The following is a 20,612-nucleotide window of genomic DNA, read 5'->3' as shown; positions in this document are numbered from 1 at the left end:
TTTCTGATGTTATATAGTTTCCCTTTTCCTTGGCTTTTAAGTAATGACGCCCACATAGAGCTAACACCAGCCCCAAACGGCCTTCTCGTCAGTGTGGTCTGGGAAAGTCAGGTCTACCAACCTCACCATTTGGGTTTCTCTCTCTGTCTTTTGAGAGAGGTAATGAGCTACTGGGAGAAAGCCCCAGTGTTCACTTTAAAATGCCCTTCCTAGGAAAGTGAATGGAAGCCCAGAAGAACAAGTTTTCAAGCCCTGGCATGTAATGATAATAGTAGCAACAGAGGACAGAATCTAAACAGCTTGGGAGGGGAGAAGAGAGGAAATCAGAGAAGGATTCTGGAGGATGTGATGCCTAAATGTACTCTTGAAGGAGTGCGAGTGATTAGGCTGTCGAGGGAAGCAAGGAAAGGCATTCTAGGTGGAACACAGTGTGAGAAAGACAGAGGCACTCAACATACGGGCTCTACAGAACTAGAAGCTGTTCATTATTTCAGGGCCGCATGGGGAAAATCCATAGGGAGGTTCAGAGAGGGGCCTGTTGAAGCTCACCTTTTGATAAGCTGTGATAAGGAGCGTGAACGTTTTTCTACAGATCAACCAGTGTCTCTTAAACCTTTCTTCTAAAACACCTCTAATGGCTGTGAATTTGAGCAAAAGGGATGCGGGTGGAGGCATACTCTGAAATAGCCCAACACACGGAATTTCTGTGAAGTTTCTTTAAAAATGTATGCAAATTGTATAGCCCATTCCACAGTACATATTTGTGTTAATATAAAGATAATGGAGTCACACTCTCCTCCCAGATCCATTTTTTTTTTCCAGGTCACTTTATATATCTTGGAAGACCCCTATAAACTGGGTCTTCTGGGAACAACTATTTCAATTGAGAACCAAAGCTGAAGACTATTAGGTGCAACATGTGTTTTAGAAAGATCGTTCTGGTGGCCCATATAGAAGGCGGTTTCAGGAAGGCAAAACTAAAGCCAGAGAAACTACCAGTTGGGAACCTACAGTGCTAACAGCTTCATGGGTGAGATGATAAAGGAGTAAACCAGGGTAGAAAGGGATAGGAAATAGGGGGTGAAGATGAGAAATACCTGAGAGATTTTATCAGAAAGCCTTAGTAACTGAGTGAGAGAGTGGAGACCAGAACCGCTGCTGGGTTTCCAACATGACTACTAGATTCTTAGCCCAGATACTCAGTCTGGATTGGGAAAAACAGAAAAAGGAGCAGGGCCAGAGGTCATTGTGATGCTTAGGAGGCTTCCAAACACGAGGCAAACATTTGGCTTTTTGAAGTTCAAGGGAGAGATTAGGGCTGCTATTGAGAGCAAACGTCTTGAGATGCACTTACAAAATGGAGCAAGAAAATGTAGTGATAAAATAACTGTCCCAGCTGTTTGCTTCATCCCTGCCGTGGCTCACACTAGCCTTAGCCTAGGGCAGAGGGTTCAGTCTTTGAAATCCAGCAGGTAATTTTGATTAAATTGTCATTATGGAACGAATGGACTTGTCAGCGTAGGAACTGAGGTGAGTGATTCTAAAACTGAGTCATGCTGAATCAAAAGAACTGCAAGTAGCCCAGACAAATCCTGAATGTGCTACTGTGCACACTACTTGAGGATGCTCACACATTTTACACGGGGATGTGGTCTAACCAGTACAACCTGATGTGACTGGGGTTCCCCAGGTAACACTCTCTGTGCAAAATGGATCGTGTGCTTGCAGTTGATATGTCGTGGGTGATGCAACATATCTGGGCTTCCACAATGTAAGTCAGTCCTTGAGGGATCAATTTGGTAAACATGAAAAGAAAGCGTTTTCTCCAGAGGAAGTCGTGTTTGCAGAAACAACCGTACAGAAATGTTAAAGGACATGATCTCGAGTCTTAGATCTGATTCTTGTACATTCTTACTTGATAAATTCAATTCTTCGATATTCTACTTAAAATATTTACATTACTTGCATATTCACTCAGGTATTTTGTGAGGATGAAATGTTATCAAATTATTTTGCGCAGGTTTCAAACGATGATTTGATGTTTTGAGTCAATTGTAGTGAAATTGTGAAAACAAACATCAGTCTGTGTGTGCAATGGGCCAATGTGACTTCCACCCATAAACAAGGGACCAGATGAGGTCCTGAGCACCAGTGACCTTTGCTGCTCACAGCCAGGGCCCGATGTACTGCCCTCCAGGAGAAATAAAATGCAAGCCACATTTGTAAATGTAAATCTTCTAGCAGTCACATTAAAAAAATAATATACTCGTATTTAATCCAAATATATCTAAAATATTTTTTCAGCATGCAATCAACATAAAAAGTAATTAATAGAATAATTGACGTTCCTTGTTTTTGTACTAAGTATTCTAAATTCTGTGTGTATTTACAGTACATCTTAATTCAGATGCTAAATGTTAAAGGTTCCAGTGAAATGTAGTCTTACCAAAACAATAAAATTTTGCTTAATGGAGAAAAATAGCTTGCACTGCCTCTGTTTTTAAATGTAAATTATTTATGACTTACAATTAAATGAAAAATTCAGTTCGTTGGTTAGACTAACTACATTTCCAGTGCTCAGAGCCACCTGACCAGGGACGGCCACACCGCAGGGACAGTGGACAGTGCAGGTCTGGCACGTTAGAAATGCACGTCGGGCCTCACCCCAACCTACCCAGTCAGGATCTGCGTTTTAATAAGAGCCCCAGGTGATTGGCACGCAAGTTAAAATTTGAGGAGCCTGTTAGACTCCTTGAATTGTTTTACTTTCTTATTTTTAATTTTTATTAAATTTACTGGGGTGACATTGGCTACTAAAATTATACAGGTTCCAAGTGTACAATTCTATCATACATCATCTGTATATCACATTGTGTGTTCATCACCCAGAGTCAGTTCCTGTTCTATCTTTCTTTTCATTGACTTTCTTGAGAGTTCAGGTCTTTACTGCCTCTAGCTGCATTATTATTATAATTGCTTCTTAATTGGTCTCTCACCAGCAATCTTCTGGAAACTGCTCAAAATCTGTCCAAGGTTCCCTGAATGCTTATTGAATAAAATCCAAACGACTTGCCTTACTGTATAAGGTCCCACACAATACGGCCTCGTCCTAAATCTTCCACCTTATTTCATTCATTAAACACCTCCAGTAAGGAGAAGCATGCTGACATAGTCATTCTTTCTCCCAGTTCATACTCACCATGTGCCACTCACTCACTGTACTACGTGACAGGTAAACAAACATGGATAAAGTCAGGTTCCTGATTTAAATTAACTGACAATCAGGCTGCAAAGGATGGGAGAAAGGAAGATATATTTAAACAACTAAGTATAATGGAATTGACAAAATGGAATTATCCTCAAAGTGACACAAGCAAAAGGAGGCAGTAATGATAACTAGTCCAGTAGCCTTTGGGTCCTGGACTCTGCAGACTTAGAGCTATGCCTGGGAGCTGCTGTCCTCGCTGGGTGTGCTCCATGGTTTAGTCTACGCATATTCCTGCAAGATTGCATACCTTGGTGATTCTCTCCACCAAGGAAAGAAAGAGAAAACCAAAAAAATTCACTCATAAAGTGAGTGAATGAGCCCTCTTTCCGGAGCTGGGGAACCTTTCTACCCTGAAAATTGCTGAAGTGCTGGACCTCCAAAGCATCTCATACTGCCAGATGAAAGGGGGCAGGAGAGAGGGAGAAAAATTGCTAAGCTAAAAGAAAATCTTCAAGGTAGCCTGCAGGCATGCAGCTAGGAGTGCAAAGATGCACGAGTTTGCTGTGGCTCAAATGAAGAGTGTGTTTGTTTCCTTCGTATAAATACCCAGAAGTGGAATTGCTGGAGCATATGGTAGTTCTATTTTTAAGTTTTCAAGGACCCTCCATACTGTTTTTCATAGTGGCTGCACCAATTTACATTCCCACCAACAGTACACAAGGGTCTGGTCTTTTGGATAATAGCCATCTATCAGGTGTGAGGTGGTAACCTCATTGTGGTTTTGATTTACATTTCCCTGATGATTAGTGATGTTGAGTATCTTTTCATGCAGATGGCTCCCTATCTTACTCAGAATGAAAATCGTAGTTCTTACTGTTGTCTCCATGCTCTCAGCTCTCTGCCACTCTCCTCCTTGTTTTCTATCTTTGGCCTTCTGGCTGTTCCTTAAACACATCAAGCTGATTCCACCACAGGGCCTTTGCACATGCTTTTGTCATTGCCAGGAAAACTCTTCCCCCCAGATACCCCCACAAAAGGCTTCCTTACTTCACTCCGGAATCTGCTCAAACATGACTTTCTCAGAGAATTCTTCTCTGACAACCCTATCTAAAACAGTACTTTCTCTTCCCTGCCCCTGCCAACACCTGACATCATACAACAATTACATCACTCATGTTTGTTGTTACTTTCCCTCAACCAGAATGTAAGCTCCATGAAACTGAGGGCTTTTAAAAATTCTGTTCACCTAGTTTCTACAACATGAATGGGTACTTATTAAATTCATTTGTTCACACATTCATTCACCCATTCATTCATTCAACAAATATTTAGCATATCTATTATATGCCAGGCATTTTTCCAGATGCTGGGGACAGAGCAGTGAACCAAATAGGCAAAAACAGGAAAAAAAATTCCTCTCCTCATGAAACTTATGTATTTGAATAAATTAATGAATTATTAATGCTATTAGCTTATAGAAAGAAACAAAATGGTTATCCACACATAAAACTCATTTCTAAAAGGAGAAATAATAAAGCACTAGGGGTGTCTCTCTTTCTAAAAAATATTCTCAAATTTTCATTGATAAGAATTACAACTATAGATCAAACATTTCAAATATTACAACTGTCTTTGGTGTTTTATAAAAATCACTACTTCCAAAACTAAATGAAGTCTCTGTCTTCTTTTGTTGATGTAAGAATATCTCATTATAGTACTGGGATTGATTTTCTAATTATTTTAGAGCTAAGTTCCATAGAAATACATACATAGAAAATGAAAAACCTGTTTTAAATGCTCTTTTAAGAGTAGTGCATTCTCAAGAACAATATCTCATTTTCTGAACTTGAACTTATGAATAATTGGAATATAAACACTTTGAAGAACCAAATGTGTGTTTTTTCTGGTCGTAACTAGAAAACACACCAAAAATAGTTGTATGTATCTCAAAATCTACAGTTTTGTTTTAAGAATATTAACTATTAAAATTCCTTCTAAGGTTCCCAATCTAAATTGCCTTCCAAAATTACTATAAAAAGTTTACATTTTGCTGTCTAATTATGAGTAATGTCTTTTTTTTTGTTTTTGGTTATGAAAGTGCTCATTGTTTATTGTTCTAAAGTAAATAAAAACATTTGGATAATGTTCTTTAGAGAAAATGAAGAGGGAAAGTGTATATAATGATTGAAGATTAGTAGTCTAAATCAGGTAAATCAATATACATTTTTAATCTTTGAAACAAATGGGGTGTTGGTGTTGTGTATACATAACAAAATTTAGTATTAATTAGAGGACTAAAGCATGACTTTAACATTAATTAGAGGACATAAACATTAATTAGAGGACTAAAGCCACTTCTAAATTTGATCCTCAATATGACTACCAAAATTATTCTGTGTGCACCCTGAGTCAAAAACGAGTTTAAGAACAAGAATGAAAATTTAACCTACAACAACCTAAGGACAATCTTGGAAGCCTGGCTTAATATATTTATTGAATTCCTAAGTCTTAAGTTCAAAATTCAACTATATGAACGCTAAAATGTTACACCATGAACTAGAGTTGAAAGATAAAATATAGGAAATCTATTTAAATTTGGATTACAGGTAGACAATTTTTTAGTATAAATATATCCCATGCAATTCTTATACTAAAAACTTATTCATTGTTTATTTGAAATTCAAATTTAACTGGGCAACCTCTATTTGCTAAATTGGCAACTCTACAGACGGCAATAAATTAAAACCTCGGTGTGTTTCAAAGTGGTAACGCGAGCCACATGGTCCATTTTGAGAAAGTCCATATGCTAAACCGGGACTCTCAATTGTCGATTATGTCTCTCCATCATCTCATCCCTTACGTGCTTCGCAAAAAAAGCACTTAAGTGTGGACCCCTGAAGTGTGGCTCGGAAATATAACGCAAAGAAGAGAGATGTTGGCTGCGTGAGCGGAGTTCTTGGACTCAGACATTCACGTTTCTGGAAACAATGGCGTGGATGGTGGGGTGAGGGAAGCTGGGCACAGGTGGGCCCTTTGAACCTTTGGAGGGAAAAGGCGCAGGCACAGGCCAGGTAGAGCCGGGAGGCCCCACAGGCCGACCCGTTAGTGCGCGCACCCGGAGGGGTCAGGGCCGCCAGGAAGCCCAGGGCGCCCGTTACAGCTCAACCGCCAGCCGGACAAGGGTGTGTGTGTGGGGGGGAGGGGATACATCTGTAAACCCCTATACGAGACCAGGCGACCAGCCAGGTTCCCACGCGCCCCCCCCCTTCTCTCTGACCCGGCCCCCCGGCAATCCCCGAGCCCCGAAACTGGGAAGGCTGGAAAGTCAGCAGAAGCCGCCACTCGCAGCTTACTGGTTTGAGTCATCCTGGAGATGCAGAAGCAGGAGAAACTGAGGAGCACGAAGGCGACAAGCGCGATCAGCAAGTTCACTGGTGTGGCCCTCATGGAGCAGGCGGGGACCAACCGGGGGCAGCCGGGCAGCACAGCAGGGGACGCGACCGGCGGGGGACGCGACCGGCAGCGCCCACGCGCCCGTCGAGAATGAGCGCGCACAGCGCCTGTGCCCCAGGACACGCGCCGGGGGCACACCCTTCCCACGGGGTCGCTGGGACCCCTGCACACCCACCTCTTGAGAGCGCCCTTCCCTGAGAGAACCTCTGAACCCTTTCCTCTTAGAGTGTATGGCTCAGCACTTAGCATCCAGCACAAGGACACCTCCAAAATCAGGATTTCTTTGTTCTCTCACTTGAACTCCAGCTTCACATTTTCAGCTGCCTTTAAGTCAAAAAGCACTTTGCTCTCACATCTAAATGTTTCTGAAATCAGCATGTTTTCCAATCGACTTTTGCGTTTCATAGAAATATGTTAACTTCTTTTGACTTTTTTCCAAAGAAAGGAAAAACCAAAAATCTGCTAGTCAGTCAGTGGTTGGTCTACACATACACATATCAGAACACGTTATTTATTGAGCACCTACTCTGTGCCAGTCACTGAACTAGGTGCTGGAGATACTAACAGTCACCTGCTAGTTCTTGGCTCCACCTTTTTATTCATGCTCAGACATGGACCGTGCCCCACACATACTCATACTCTTATTAAAATTATCCAAGACTCAGCTGAAATGCCACTTCCTCCATGAAGCCTTCAGTGATCACCTATGTATAATCTCTTGTAACAGTTAGGTCCTCTCTCAGGGCACTCAAGCTGCATCATATTTAATTGTTATGCGCATAGTTTATTTTCCTCTGCCATGTTATGAGAAGAGAAAGATCATGTCTTACATAATTTTTGTGTCATATTCCCTACTGTGCATTCCAGGGTGTGTTGCAGATCAAAGGTGTTGACTGAAACACATGCCTAGTACAACTGAGCTATAGCCACCACCAACCACCTGCAGTCAACACCTACTACCATTTAAGCCAACAGACATCACTCCAGGAACTCCAGTAGATAAAGAATGCAGTAGCATTCACAAAGACCTTTAGACGTCCCTTTTGTGATTTGTTTTTAAGTGTCACATTTAGATCATGGGAAGCAGAGATTGCGAGTCTAAAGATAAATCTTTGCTAAAATAATAGGAATAGGAAGAGGAACCTCTGCGGGTACCAGCATTACAGCCCTCAAGGCTTCTATAGTTACCCTCAGACTAAACACTGGTCTCACGACTATTAGCACAAAAAGTAAACTTCAAGGGAGTGACAAGGCATCAGCTGGACATTCCATTCCCCTTCTTGAACCAACTCAATCCTCGCTGTGGGCATCTCTGTGACCCACTATGATCCCCCCACAACTGCATCCGCTACATGAGAGGGGTGTGTGTGTATCCTTAATGTTCACTCACCAAGATTCTCTTAGAAGCTACTGCCTACGACTCCTTAAATGTCCAAACATTGCCCTGAGGTAAAGAATTAAGTTCCTCCCCCACCGTCATGTATACTGCTCTCAACTCCACTCGGGATGAACTTATCTTTGCATTATTTGATTGCATTTTTACTTTCTATAGAGCAAAGAGTAGCTGACTTTGATTTTGGAGTTTCTTCTCTACAGGACCTCTCATGAATAAATCAATTTTAGTGCAAAGAGAGTCATGAGGTTTAGACCATTCAGCGATTGAAGTGGATTGCGAATTAGTCCTAAAGCAGAGATGCTACCTGCTCAGGTGTGTGTTACAACACCTCAGACACCCTTCCTGACATGAATTCCATTTTGAGAATTTGGTTGTGCAGCTTCTTCTCTATCACAACCTCATTCTAATATCGTCCCTATCGTATCATAGGTAGTTAGCATCTTAATATAATTTGCTGCTCTTAAATTACCACAATTGTTTTCTTGGAGCCAAACAGCCTGCAGGCAAACTGGGTCTCTAAGCACCATCAGGAACTTTGTGAGTCCCAAAATTCCAGTGGTCGCCACAAGATGGCAGTATTATGTTTTATTCTAAGCCTCGAATTTGCATGTATTCTGGTGTCAGAAACGTCTAAAATTCTGTGAATGTGTTTGAACGGTAGGGTCTTAGCAGCATACTAGGGCCACTGAGCATTTCATATTTTTCATTGTTTGCCAAATAGTCCTTCAAGGTGTTGTTGTGCCTCCCTTTTATTGGCACGGTCCTGTTGGAGAGTAACTTATTATTTACCATTTATAGAATACCTCTGGTGACCTAAAGTTATTTTAGAAATTTAATTGATTGCGCTAAATTCTGAATCTTAGCTGGAGTCATTAACCATTCGGCTAGTCATATGTGCCACTTCGGCTCTCAAATCTGAGTTTCTCCCTCCCAGGGAGCAATGATCACAATGTCATCAATATAATGAATTAACTTAATTTTGATGGGGATCACATCTAAATCTGATCTCACCAAATTGTGAAAGTGAGTCAGAGAGGTCCAAGATATCTTTGGCGAAGGACCATAAATGCATAATACGTTCCTTCTCATGTACAAGCAAACTGTGCTTGGCTTCTCTCTGAGAGTGAGATCAAGAAGACAGCATTAGCCAAATCTATCACACAAAACCATCCCAGTCAGTTAGCTCGTCTAACCTCTTACACACTTTTCACACTGTGTGGAACAACAGACACTTGTTTAAACCAGGGAAACTACCTTGTTTAAAGCATAATAGTTAACAGCTCTTTCCAAGAGCCTTCTCTTTTTCTCCTGGGCCACAGAGAACAACAGAAAGCACTGGTGGAGATCAGCACTCCTGCTCTCGTTGTTTCCTAATGAAAGGTGAGATTCCCTGTGTCCTTGCAGAACCTGACACTGTCTGATATTTACTACAAAGGAAGGTTTGAATGACTCATTTTGCATGTTCAATTAAAACTACACGAAGGGTGGACATCTCTGCTTCTTAAAGACATTCGGCTTTAAGCTGGTAGTGACAAGGGTCTTCATCGTATCCACTTTCATTGCATATTCAGGTAAAGATCTTTCTTTCTTATTTCTCCATCTTCAGCTTCATGGGGATTCTGGTGCAACCTACCATCACCTTTTCATATGCCCCACACTTCTGTTTTGATACTTTAGTCTTACCTATCGTACCCCTGCTGGTATTACACTGCATTTCACATCAGCATTCAGTAATCCCAACAAGGTCTCCACCATCTTCTGCCACTGCACACTGACTGTGTCCTACAGTCTGGGACCTCCTGCCTGGAGTCAAAGGAAGAGTTCTTGACCCTCAAGTTGATCATCCTTTTCTCCCACAACATTAGTAGCTGAATTAAAATCATTGCCCTGTGCCTAACACACCTTATCTCCCTTGGGCATCACCAGCTTTGAACTCATCCAGGCTGGGATGACCCGAGCAGATCTGATAGGTTAACCTGGGTGAGGTGGATGCAGGAGCTAGAATAGGCTTCCCTCCTCTCAACCATAACGTGCCACCAAACCCTTTGCAGGAGTCCTGTCACGTTTCCTGCTTCTTTATTCCCCTTCAGTCCCTGCCTTTTAAAAAAAACACAAACAAACAATCATGTAAATAGTTCTACCTGATTCAGCATTTATTTCCTTTGTTCTGGTTACCACTTCCCCCCCAGAACATAGCTTAATTCTGAATAGCGTAAACTTCCTTTCACTGGCAAAGCCCACTACTAGTAGCTGTGAGAACAAATCTACCTTGGCATTCTGTCTATTTCCTTGTTCTCTTCATATGGGGAACCCATACAGGAGGGCTTCCCCCTAATCACAGTGTCTAACCTAGTTTCAGGGAAGTGGAACACAACTAATCATGAAACCAATCAGGGCTGCCACTGTCCTTAACATTTTTAATGCTTCCGCAGAGGTAATGCATTTCACTGTGAGGGAAAGCTTTACTTCTCAGTCTAAATTCACTGCATTCCAGACTTCACACACTTGAAAAGGGAGCAGTGTTATTTATCTTGGGTCCTATATGGATCAATAGCTGAACACTGCAACAAGTTGTTAATTAAGACATAGCAAACAACTCTTTCCACTAAGCAGTTCTTAAAATCAACAATGCCTTAGTTGTTTACCCTGAGAATTCAAGAAAGCAGAGACTCCTCAGTGCTACTCAAAGATATAACCAAACTTCATTATACTATACAGCTTTTGTTTGCCATGAAGGTGTATTTGATAATGCCACGTAAAATCAAACCGCTTAGTTCAGACCTAAGTAGGTCTTACCTTCTCCTTGAAGCCAGAATTCTAATCTTAGGATTTAACCGCCATTTAGCCAGCTATGTGGAAGAAGAAAACCAGAGTATAAGACAGAAAGAAAGTCAATCTTCCCTGACGGACAGATGTGGTTTAATATACCAGGGGTGCCAAAAAATGTATACACATGACTTGTATTCATCTTTTGTTATCGGTATATATTGACTATTACAATTTTAATACAGTTTTCTCCTTTCTTAAAATGTGTATACATTTTTTTTTGGTACCCTGTGTTTGCCAGTTACATGAAAATGATTAGTGTGAAAGAGAAGAGGCAGTCACAAGCACGTGGCATTTTGATGTACAGGGACCCTGTTTTCAATCAGTGCAGTTCAGTCCACTTGTCAGGTTCTGACCAAACAGGTTAACATTCTCTTCTCTTGGAGAAAAACATGGATAGAAGCGGACCAACAGCATGGAGACAAGGAGAAGAGCTCCTCTCTGCACTCGCCACTCCCCGGATAGCACACTGAGAAGGGAAAGGGATTCTATCCCTGTATACAGGCTTATCTCACTTTCTACTTTATGAAGGTCTTGTGTAATAAATGGAGAAACCCCCTGAAATAGAAGTTAGTTTCTACTTCTTATTTTGCCCAAGTGGCTGTGTACTTCGGCTTTCTGAAACTTTTCATGTACCATAAAAATGGGCAATGAGATGATCTTTAAGTTCCTTTTAAGATCTAAGATTCTATGACTTTATTATTGTACATCCAGATTTCATTACCAAGTTGACTCTTGGTTGCTTCTATGGGGCAGGGATGATGGCTTATGCACCCCTCCCACGTCTAGTGTTTCACAATTAGTACCTTTTAAAAATAAACGTTGGTTGAAATGTGGAAAAGTGTGTATTGCAGTTTCAATTTGTGTTAACAAGGGGATGGAGCGAACACACACACATACATACACTTACATAGAATATTCCTGAAGGTATAAACCAGAAACGATTGCTGGCTGCTTCCGGGCAAGGGGGCTGAGGGACCAGGATTCTGAGGTGGGTGAGGGGAAGTTGTTTTTCAGTGTAAGTTGTCCTTTGCATGCATATCCTGCTTTTCCCTTGCTCTTTCTCCGCCAGCCACCCTGGCCTTGCTATTCCTCCAATTTACAAAGCAGGCTCCTGATTCAAGGCCCCTGCCCTTGCCCTTGCCATTCCAGTGCCTGGAATACTCTTCCTCCACACAGTTTTAACATTCACTCCCTTCCTTCATCTTGGACAATGCGCAAATGCCACCTTCGCACAGGGGCTCCCCTGACTATGCTGTATGTAAAAACTCCCCCTCCCGTCGCTCTTTAGTACCACCTGGCGTACAAATATTTATTTGTTTACTGCCTGGTGCATAATAGACCATCACCAAACACTTCAATTAATGAATATACTGTTTGAGGTACGAGTTTTAAGAAATTATGTACATAAATTACTTTTCCAAGAAAAACAAGCAGTTAAGGAATAAATGTTTGGTAATTAACTGTTTGATGTTTATTATTATAGAACGAAGTCCAAACTTCTTTTTTCAAAGTATAGCGCTTTTCTTATCTGCCACTTAGTAGCCACGAGCAAGTCATTACACTGAATTCCGTTTCCTCATCCATGAAGTGGAACTATAAATAATTACAGTTGACCCTTGAACAAGGCGGGGGCTAGGGGCCAACCCTCTCCCATTAGAAAAAACGCGTATAATTTATGTCGGCTCTCCGCATATGCCAATTCCCAACCACGAATGGAAAACACACAGAATTGAGACAAATGTAGGTGAAAGCTCTTTTGTAACCTTGGCGCTATGATAGTTACCAAAATCACACTGCTTCTTCCGCGCTCACGTAGAGAAGCAGTAAGTACACGGTTACAACTTGTCCAAGCGACCAGCGGTGCACAGCGAGCGAAGTCCCCACAGCAGCGCTAGGAAACATCAATCTTTGGCAGGGGGCGTGCCTCCAGTAGTCGTTGCCAGGGAAACCGCTGGGCATCCCTAGAATCCGAGCACGCGCGCCCAGGCAACTCGGCTCGACCTCCTTGCTGCATTAGCAATTGGTGGAGCGCCGACCAATCGAAGGAGGCCGGAGGCGTTCCTGCGGGCTCGCTCCCTCACTTCCGGGTCTCGGTGCTTGCTGGGAGCGCTCTACAAGTAGCGTCATTTCCGTTGCCGGCTGTTTGCAGTTGGGAAACCGAGACGGACTCCAGCACCCCATGGTTCTTCCGCTCCTGTCAGGTGGCTGCTGTTTCTTTTCCTCTCGCCCGGAGCTGCTTCCGTGCGGGTGCGCTGAGGGCTCGCGGGGTGCGCGAACCCCGCAGTGCCCCAGGGCAAATCCGCCGGGCGCCTGGGCCGGCGGGGCTTTGTGCAAGCCGTTCCCTCCCACTCGCGGCAGCGCGCGAGCTCGGCTCCGCTGGGCTTCGTGAGGGGGTTTGAGCGCAGCGACTCCCCGAGGTCTGGGGAGCACAGGCGCTGCGAGGCTTGCGTTCCCTCCGCCTGGCAGTTCTTTTGTCATGATCGCGGACTAGATGGGTTCATTTCAAAGTTACAGTTCAGCCTGTGTCAGACGTGTACGTTTTCTGCACTGACCTGCGGGGATTTGACAGTCCCTAAGGATCAAGTCTAGAGATGATGTGTCCGTGGGACTGTTTCAGGGAGGAAGGATAGGAGCATTTTGTTTGTGTTTAATTCCTCACTTGCGTTGCCCCCACCACGCTTCATTTTGGAGCTGAAGATTTTTCTTATCACATAAAGATTCAGTTTTACTGAGGATGTAGTTAATTGCTCTTCTTACTTTTTCTGTCCTTCACCTGTTGAATGGAAAATCAAGAATTAGCCAGGATGTGATCTGCAAAGTGTTCATTCATATACTTCAATTTGTGAGCCATATGTGGTGTTTCTGTTTGCTGGCATCACCTGACTGTGGACTTATTCATAGGGATTAAGAAGAGTTTATTCCTTGTAATAATTCTTGTATATGGTACATTAGATTTAATTGTTGCTAAATTGGGTTCTTTTTGTTTGTGAACTGTTGAGTTCCTATTTTCAAAGAGTGAGAAATTAAAGTAAGGAACTGAGCTTGACTTGAAGTAGTTATGATTTTTACAGTTAATTTTTTTAAAGTGATAAGTTGACCATTTGGCCAGACATCATTTAATTAATCTAAATGGTATATATTATACCAGTCATTGTTTTCTTACATTCCTAAACACTGCTACAAAATAGACACAGTGGGATAACATAAGACATTCATTTGGGATTTGATGAGTTGGATAAACTATTTTTTTTCCATCTTAATATCCAATTTAAGGTCATTAAACTTATATGTTTCCTTCTCCAGGAAAAAATGTTCATTTCTTTGTGGGAGTTCTTCTATGGGCACTTTTTTCGATTTTGGATGAAATGGCTCTTACGACAGATGACTGGAAAGTGTGAATTGCAGCGAATATTTGATACCTATGTAGGTGCACAAAGGACACACAGGATAGGTAATGTTATTCAAAAAAGAATATTAAAAACTAATAAAATTTTAATTGTGAATGAATATTTTTTCTCAATATGCAGATTGACAGATGCACTCGTGTATCCTGATCAACGCCCTTAAGCTCATTTTCATCACCTCCGATATCTAGCTTTGAATCCTTCCAGCTCTAAAACTATATGATTTTATAGAAAAAGGAATTATTGTTTAATTCCTCATTGTGCAAACAATGATCTTCTCTGGCTCCTGAAATTCATCAGTTTTCCCTTAGATTATAGCTGCAATTTATATTCTAGAGAAAGAGCTCTACTTCTGTGAGCCCTTTGAAATTTTCACTCAAGTGATGGGATAGAGTGATTGGTTCTAGATCCATTTTTATACTGAGCATCCTTCATCAATTTTTTAATCCCTTATGTAATTCATGAAAGGACAGCAATCGGTATCCAGTGCTCCCTAGGAAAGAGTATTAGACTCAAAATCTGCATTGTCCAATACTCTAGCCAGAAGCCGCATGTGGTTATTGAGCACTTGAAACGTGATTGGTATACATTGAGGCGTGAGGAAGTATAAAGTATACACTGGGTTTCAAAGACTTGACATGAGCAAAGAATGTAAAAAAAAGCTCATTAGCCATTGTTTGTATTCATTCTATGTTCAAAAATATTTTGGATATATTGGGTTAAAATATTCAAATCAATTTTGTTTCTTTTAATATGGTTACTGGAAAATTTAAAGTACACGTGGCTCACATTTTGGCTTGCGTTATATTTCTGTTGAATGATACTACTCTGCTACCTTCTGAAATTCATCAGCTTCTAATACATAATTGAAAATAGTGCTTTAAAGTAGCATACAGATGAGTGAGAAATGTGGCAGAGGTCAGTCTCTCTTTGGCCATGATTAGGAAGACCCCGGATCAGCTGCAGTCTGTGACCACTGTGTTAAATGGAAAATCGTGACTTAATCAGACCCTCTTTTGTGTTGAACAAGTGTGCTTCAACTAAGAAATCTACCCCTGTGAGATTTGGGGAGTGGGTGTTGGTATCCAAGGCAACCTGGGAAGGGTGATAGAATGAAGGAGCAAGCCTCAGGGCAGCTGGATGACTGAAGTTTAATTACTTCCTGGTTTTCTCACAACTTTGTGGCTGACTTAAATTATTGCCCGAGCTTTTGATTTGCCCTTTTGACTGCTCTGAGAAGAACAAAGTACCTCTTGATAAGAAATCTTGGCAGTATTGGTTGGTGTTTTATAATGTGGGGGGGAAGAACATATGTTTAAAGCCTTTGTGACGAAAGCATTTTTCTAGAAATTTTCAAATTGCTGAGAAAAAGACTAAGTAAATATGCCAAATTTTTTTTTAAATAAACCAGTAAAAATGTTCTAGTCATTCTTGAAACAAGACAAGAATGGAGAGGCTCTTTTGCTGTATGTCTGGTTAGAGGAAGGTTGGGCAAATAATCTAGTCTTTTCACTTTTGCCCCCGTGTGGTATGATTCAGTTGCTAGCTCATCACATTTCAGCACTTACTCCTGAAGGCTAACAAAACAAAAATATGTAGGAGAGAACACTCTCACTGTAGTTTTAAGATGAGTTCTGGGACCCGAGCTAGTCTGAGGCAGCCATGGGTGAATTTGCAGTGGTTGGTAGACACTCGGGGATCTGCACAGAAACAGGTGACTTTGGGGAAGTTCGGTGACTTCATCTCTTTGCTCTGGTGTATTGTGTTGGGTTGAGGATTTTGGAATCACATCTAGTTCTCTGTACTGTAAGGATGAAATTTTAAGGTGTTTGCTATGTTATTCATGTAGAAATCATATCTTCTAGAACTATTAAAGTAATTTATCACTGGCTTGATATTTATACTCTTTGTTTATGGAGTAATACACAAGCAACATTTAAGTGATAACTTTCTTTTTTTTTTTTTTTTTCCATTTCAGAACATTCCTTGACATACTCCAAGAATAAGGTAAGTTCCTATCATGGTAATAATTCTAGAAAACTTAACGAGGAGGTACTTTTTCTTTAAAAGAATGCCTCAATTTTAGAATTACTAATATCTTACTGGAAGAGTCTTTGCTGTAAAGAGTACTGACTGTAAAGAGTGAAATTTTCCCGCTTTAGAAGTAATATTCTATTTTTAAAATATTTTATCTATGTGTGTGTGTGTGCGCTACTCATGCATAAAGAAGTATTTGAATACTTTGTTCTGTTCTGAGATTTTGCTTGTTTATTTTGCCTCGAGACTTGAGAGTTTTGGAGAAAGCAGGGTCTTGGGGGAAGACCTTCTTTTAGACTGTGTCCTTAGCTAGGTTCTCATGTGAGAGTAAAGCAAGCAATTTTGGATAGTTATAGACTGTCCTGGGTCATGTACCTTTTGATCCGAAGTAAGTTATAGCTCATAACTTGTTTCTATATTAGTGAGCTTTTGCTGTGTAACAAACTTATAAAATCCCAGGGGCATATAACAGTATGTTATTTGTTGCTCATGTGTCTGTGGTGCTCATGGGCCAGCTGGAGAGACTTCTTCAAACTGGTGTCAAGTTCAGACCTGTTCCAATTGTCTTATTCTGGGATCCGTGTTGGAACAGTAGTGAGTACCTGGGGAATGTTCTTGTCACAGTGGATCATTGAAGCCCTAACTACACAGATGTATTCTATGTTTCCTGGTGGTGTATCCATTTCTATTCCATTGGCTGAAGTAAGTTATGTGGCCAAGCCCAAGTCAAGGTGGCGAAATATGGTGTAAGGCCATGGTAGACATGGGTATATAATTCCGTTACAGGGGAGTGAAAAATTGGGACCAATGATTCAGTCTACTATGTTCTATACTTCCCTAGTAGTTCAGGTTTTTTCTATATTGATATGTGGTGTGGCATAGGTAGAGCATGGATCATTTAGATCATTGTTTGAAATTCCATTGTAGGGCACAGCCAGCATTAAACAGTAACGACAAAAGGAATAGAAAATAATTAAAGAATATTGATCATAATAAGGTTAAATATTGTTTTATGACATTTTAATTTTAGTTATGTGTGTATGTGCATCTGTATATATTTTAGATATCCATATATATGTTATGTATGTACTTGGTCATGATGGATAATGTGAGTCAAAAATATAGGATCAAAAAATGTTGACTTGCTACTATCTAGTGTTATTGATATGAGTTACTGATTCATTCCAAAAACAAAATGGACCTTGTTGAATATTGCAAGCATATCAGTTACATTCTGGAGAATGACCTATTAAAAAAATGAAACATTCACACTGTGAATATAGTAACACAAATGTATATATTTTTGTCAATTATCTCTTATGGGCAGGATGTGAAAATAGATACAAATAGAATCTGTCCTCAAAGAATTTTCCACTTAATATATAATAAAGTCGTAAGAGTCAAAGAAAGATTACAGATAAACAATTATGGGGATTCCAAGAGAGGACATGTTACTTCAGCTTGAATGGAACCAGGGAAAGCTTCCTGGACCTGGTATGTGAGCTAACTTAAAAATGGGAAGGATTGATAAATTGAGAGATTGAGGAAAGGAGCATTTCAGATGAAAGCGCAGGATAAGCAGAGAAAGGATGGGAGTGTTTTGCCTGGAGTATAAGGGATACCAGAGCGGGTTTTGATGGTAACTTACAGAGGGACAAGAATTAAAGAAACGCGAAGGGTAAGGAAGACCTGAACTTGCTTGGTTGTTGAAAGGAAGGACCCAGTGGACATTTATGGGCCAAATGATTTAAGAAATCTGTTTCATATGCATGGAGAAAAGACTGGAAGATTATATGCTAATCTGTTACGAGTGGCTGTTACTGGAGGTGAGATTTCAAGATTATTGAAGTTCTCCTTTGTGCTCATCTGCATTTAAAATTTGACTTGTACATAAAAATTGTTGTACCTACATCTTTATTATGTAATTTTTGAATTTTATAAAAAGTGCTTGCTTCATAAGCACACTGCTCGTAGCTCCTTTGCTAAGAACTCATCAGCTGACAGCCTGTTGATTCTCAGTTAAGGAAACCTTTATTGGAAGCAGCATGCTGCTTCTCTTTTAATTAATTCAATAATTAACTGATTGAATTTGGCCCTAGTGGAAATTTGAAACAAATTTGGTTTCATTTTACATTTTAATATCTGCATTGTAGAGTTGACTAAATACCTCAAAACGTACTATTCTTTTTCAGCTATAAGGGATTTTTCTCAATTAGCTTTTTGTCACATCAATAGGTTTTACAGAAAGCGACACTTGCTCAGAGTGAAGTGGACAAATGTGTAGAATGTATAATGAAGGAAAAGAATATTAACCCTGAGAAGGATGTCAGGTACGCTGTTTTTCCAGCATTCTCTTTTGTTCTGCACCCACATCCTGTGAATTGTAGAGATTATAGCAGTTGTAAAAACATCAGAGGTGAAGGGATTGTGGAGAGCATCTGTTCCCACCCTTTCACTTCAGTACATGAGGAATTGAGGTCCTGAGAGGTGAATGACGGGAGCAGAACTAAAACCTGTCTCTCTTGGTTCCCAGTCCAGTACTATTGCCAGTTTGCCGTGGGCCTTCTTTAAGGTAACTTACCATCACTTTCCCAAAGTTAAATAAATTCAGCTACTATGTCCTTGTCCTTCAAAATTCAGTGCCTCTGTCCTCCTCCAGGAAGGTCCCCCTGGCTCCTCCAGTCTGAGTCAGGTGACCTTGCTCTGGCCTCTCACAGAGCTCTCTGTCATAGCATAACCCATTGTGCTGTAATCATTGATGGACTCTTGCTTTTCCCCTGATAAATTCTAAGTTCCGTAAGAGAAGGACGTGTCTTATTCCATTTTCGTGTTCCCAGCACTAGTATATTGACTTAGTATTTAGCAATTTTTTTCTTTATTCAGCATTTTATATGTACATACAGGGGAAGGGGCAATTTGTTTTGGCTGGAACAGGGAAGGGTCCAGTAGAGAACTGTGAGGCTGGTTCCACAGAAGAGGTGACATTTGAGCTGGACCTTTTTGAATGGGAAGGGGAGGACATGCCATGCAGAGGAAGAGTGCCAACAAGGCACAAAGTACCTGCGTCTCTGGGAATGAAAGGGAGGCCTTTGCAGCTGGGTGTTGAGAACCTGCAGAGCGGTGCTTGGAGAAGTGAGTGGGGATACACGCCGAGCTTGTGTGCCGCACTGAGGGATACCGCTGTCCTCTGGGTTCTGGTGTGTGTGGGTTTTTTGTTTGTTTGTTTGTTTGTTTGTTTGTTTTTTTAGCAAACAAGATGTATTGTGGATGGCGAGAAGATGGTCGGAACTCGGAGGTTCTAGCTTGGGGAACAAATGATTAGTGATGTCATTAATTGGTTTAGAGATTTACGTACTTGGAAAATGAGATCTGTTGGCGATATCTGGCAGTAAAGATTTGGGAATGTATGAAATTGCCTAGAAACAACATGAAGAGCAGGACAAATCCTTGCAATTGCAAAGTTTGCTGTTCCTACCATGTCTCGTATTCTTTCTATGCCTTGTTTTATCGTATCCTACATGATACTTTGTATAATGTTTTGTGTTTAAGGAGGCTTGATGCCTAGTGTATTAAACTGAAAGCTAGGACATGGTTTCTAAATAGACACATGAACCAAAAACCATGGAAGGCATTACTTTACTGTGATATGAAGGCATGACTTTTTAAAAATAATTTTATCGTTTTTAGTTTTAAAATCTGCATGAAGGCATGCTTACTGCAGATATCTGGTTATAAACAGCTCTATTTGGATGTAGAAAGTGTGAGGAAAAGGCCATATGATTCTGATAACCTGCAACATGAACAGCTGCTTCTCAAGGTAAGTTTTGTTTTCTGCGTTTGGCGTTACTGAACATTGAAAAATAAATCAGACTTCAGCTGGTAATGTCCGTGTGCAAATCCTCGAGACTAATACAGCCATCCAGTTTCTTTGCCCCTTAGAGAATTTTATTATGTTGGTGAAAGATTTTTAGTTAACTCTAATAATTTTCTGATAAGCATCATTAAAACAACTCAATTTTATTTTAATGCTCTTAATTCTGAAATACATTATAAACGTATAAGGGAGATCTGTTAGTAATAAAAGAAGGGACCAGGTAAAACCAATCTAATTACTGGATTTAGCTTTGGGGCCAGGTCCTGACCCTGTTTGAAAGCAAGATCAGAGGTCTTCACATTTTATTTCAGGTAACAGGATCCTCCTTTTATTAGGAGTCCTTTACTCAACAATGCCTGAAATGGGGAAAAAAATGCAGATATTCCTGTTTTGTAAATTTTTATAAACTTA

The 20,612-nt window shown here is 40.7% G+C and overlaps 2 protein-coding genes across 5 annotated transcripts in view; one reads left to right on the top strand and one right to left on the bottom strand.

The window, feature by feature from the left end:
* MGAT4D (MGAT4 family member D) overlaps nucleotides 1–12,963 on the bottom strand; it is a 38,074-nt gene extending 25,111 nt beyond the window's left edge. The window contains exon 1 of one of the 2 annotated variants that reach the window (XM_088792602.1): nucleotides 12,670–12,963. Coding sequence is in view for 1 of the 2 variants with exons in the window: in XM_088792601.1 (XP_088648727.1) it covers nucleotides 6,562–6,655 (94 nt within the window). In the remaining variant the exon portion in view is untranslated. Of the gene's footprint in view, nucleotides 1–6,561; nucleotides 6,723–12,669 lie in introns of those variants that run through there. The other variant, XM_088792601.1, reaches the window with a different exon arrangement.
* A 29-nt stretch (nucleotides 12,964–12,992) lies between these two features.
* ELMOD2 (ELMO domain containing 2) overlaps nucleotides 12,993–20,612 on the top strand; it is a 30,166-nt gene continuing 22,546 nt past the window's right edge. For 2 of the 3 annotated variants that reach the window (XM_074338490.2, XM_019730801.3), the window contains exons 1-5: nucleotides 12,993–13,087; nucleotides 14,190–14,337; nucleotides 16,269–16,297; nucleotides 18,563–18,657; nucleotides 20,015–20,144. In XM_074338490.2, the coding sequence (XP_074194591.1) occupies nucleotides 14,196–14,337; nucleotides 16,269–16,297; nucleotides 18,563–18,657; nucleotides 20,015–20,144 (396 nt within the window). In that variant the 5' untranslated portion in view covers nucleotides 12,993–13,087; nucleotides 14,190–14,195. Of the gene's footprint in view, nucleotides 13,134–14,189; nucleotides 14,338–16,268; nucleotides 16,298–18,562; nucleotides 18,658–20,014; nucleotides 20,145–20,612 lie in introns of all 3 variants that reach the window. The other variant, XM_074338489.2, reaches the window with a different exon arrangement.

The sequence above is a fragment of the Rhinolophus sinicus genome, chromosome 15, assembly GCF_057876585.1.
Source record: "Rhinolophus sinicus isolate RSI-liver-muscle chromosome 15, RSI-T2T, whole genome shotgun sequence".
NCBI classification, from domain to species: Eukaryota; Metazoa; Chordata; class Mammalia; order Chiroptera; family Rhinolophidae; genus Rhinolophus; species Rhinolophus sinicus.
This window is presented reverse-complemented; position numbering and strand designations above follow the sequence as displayed.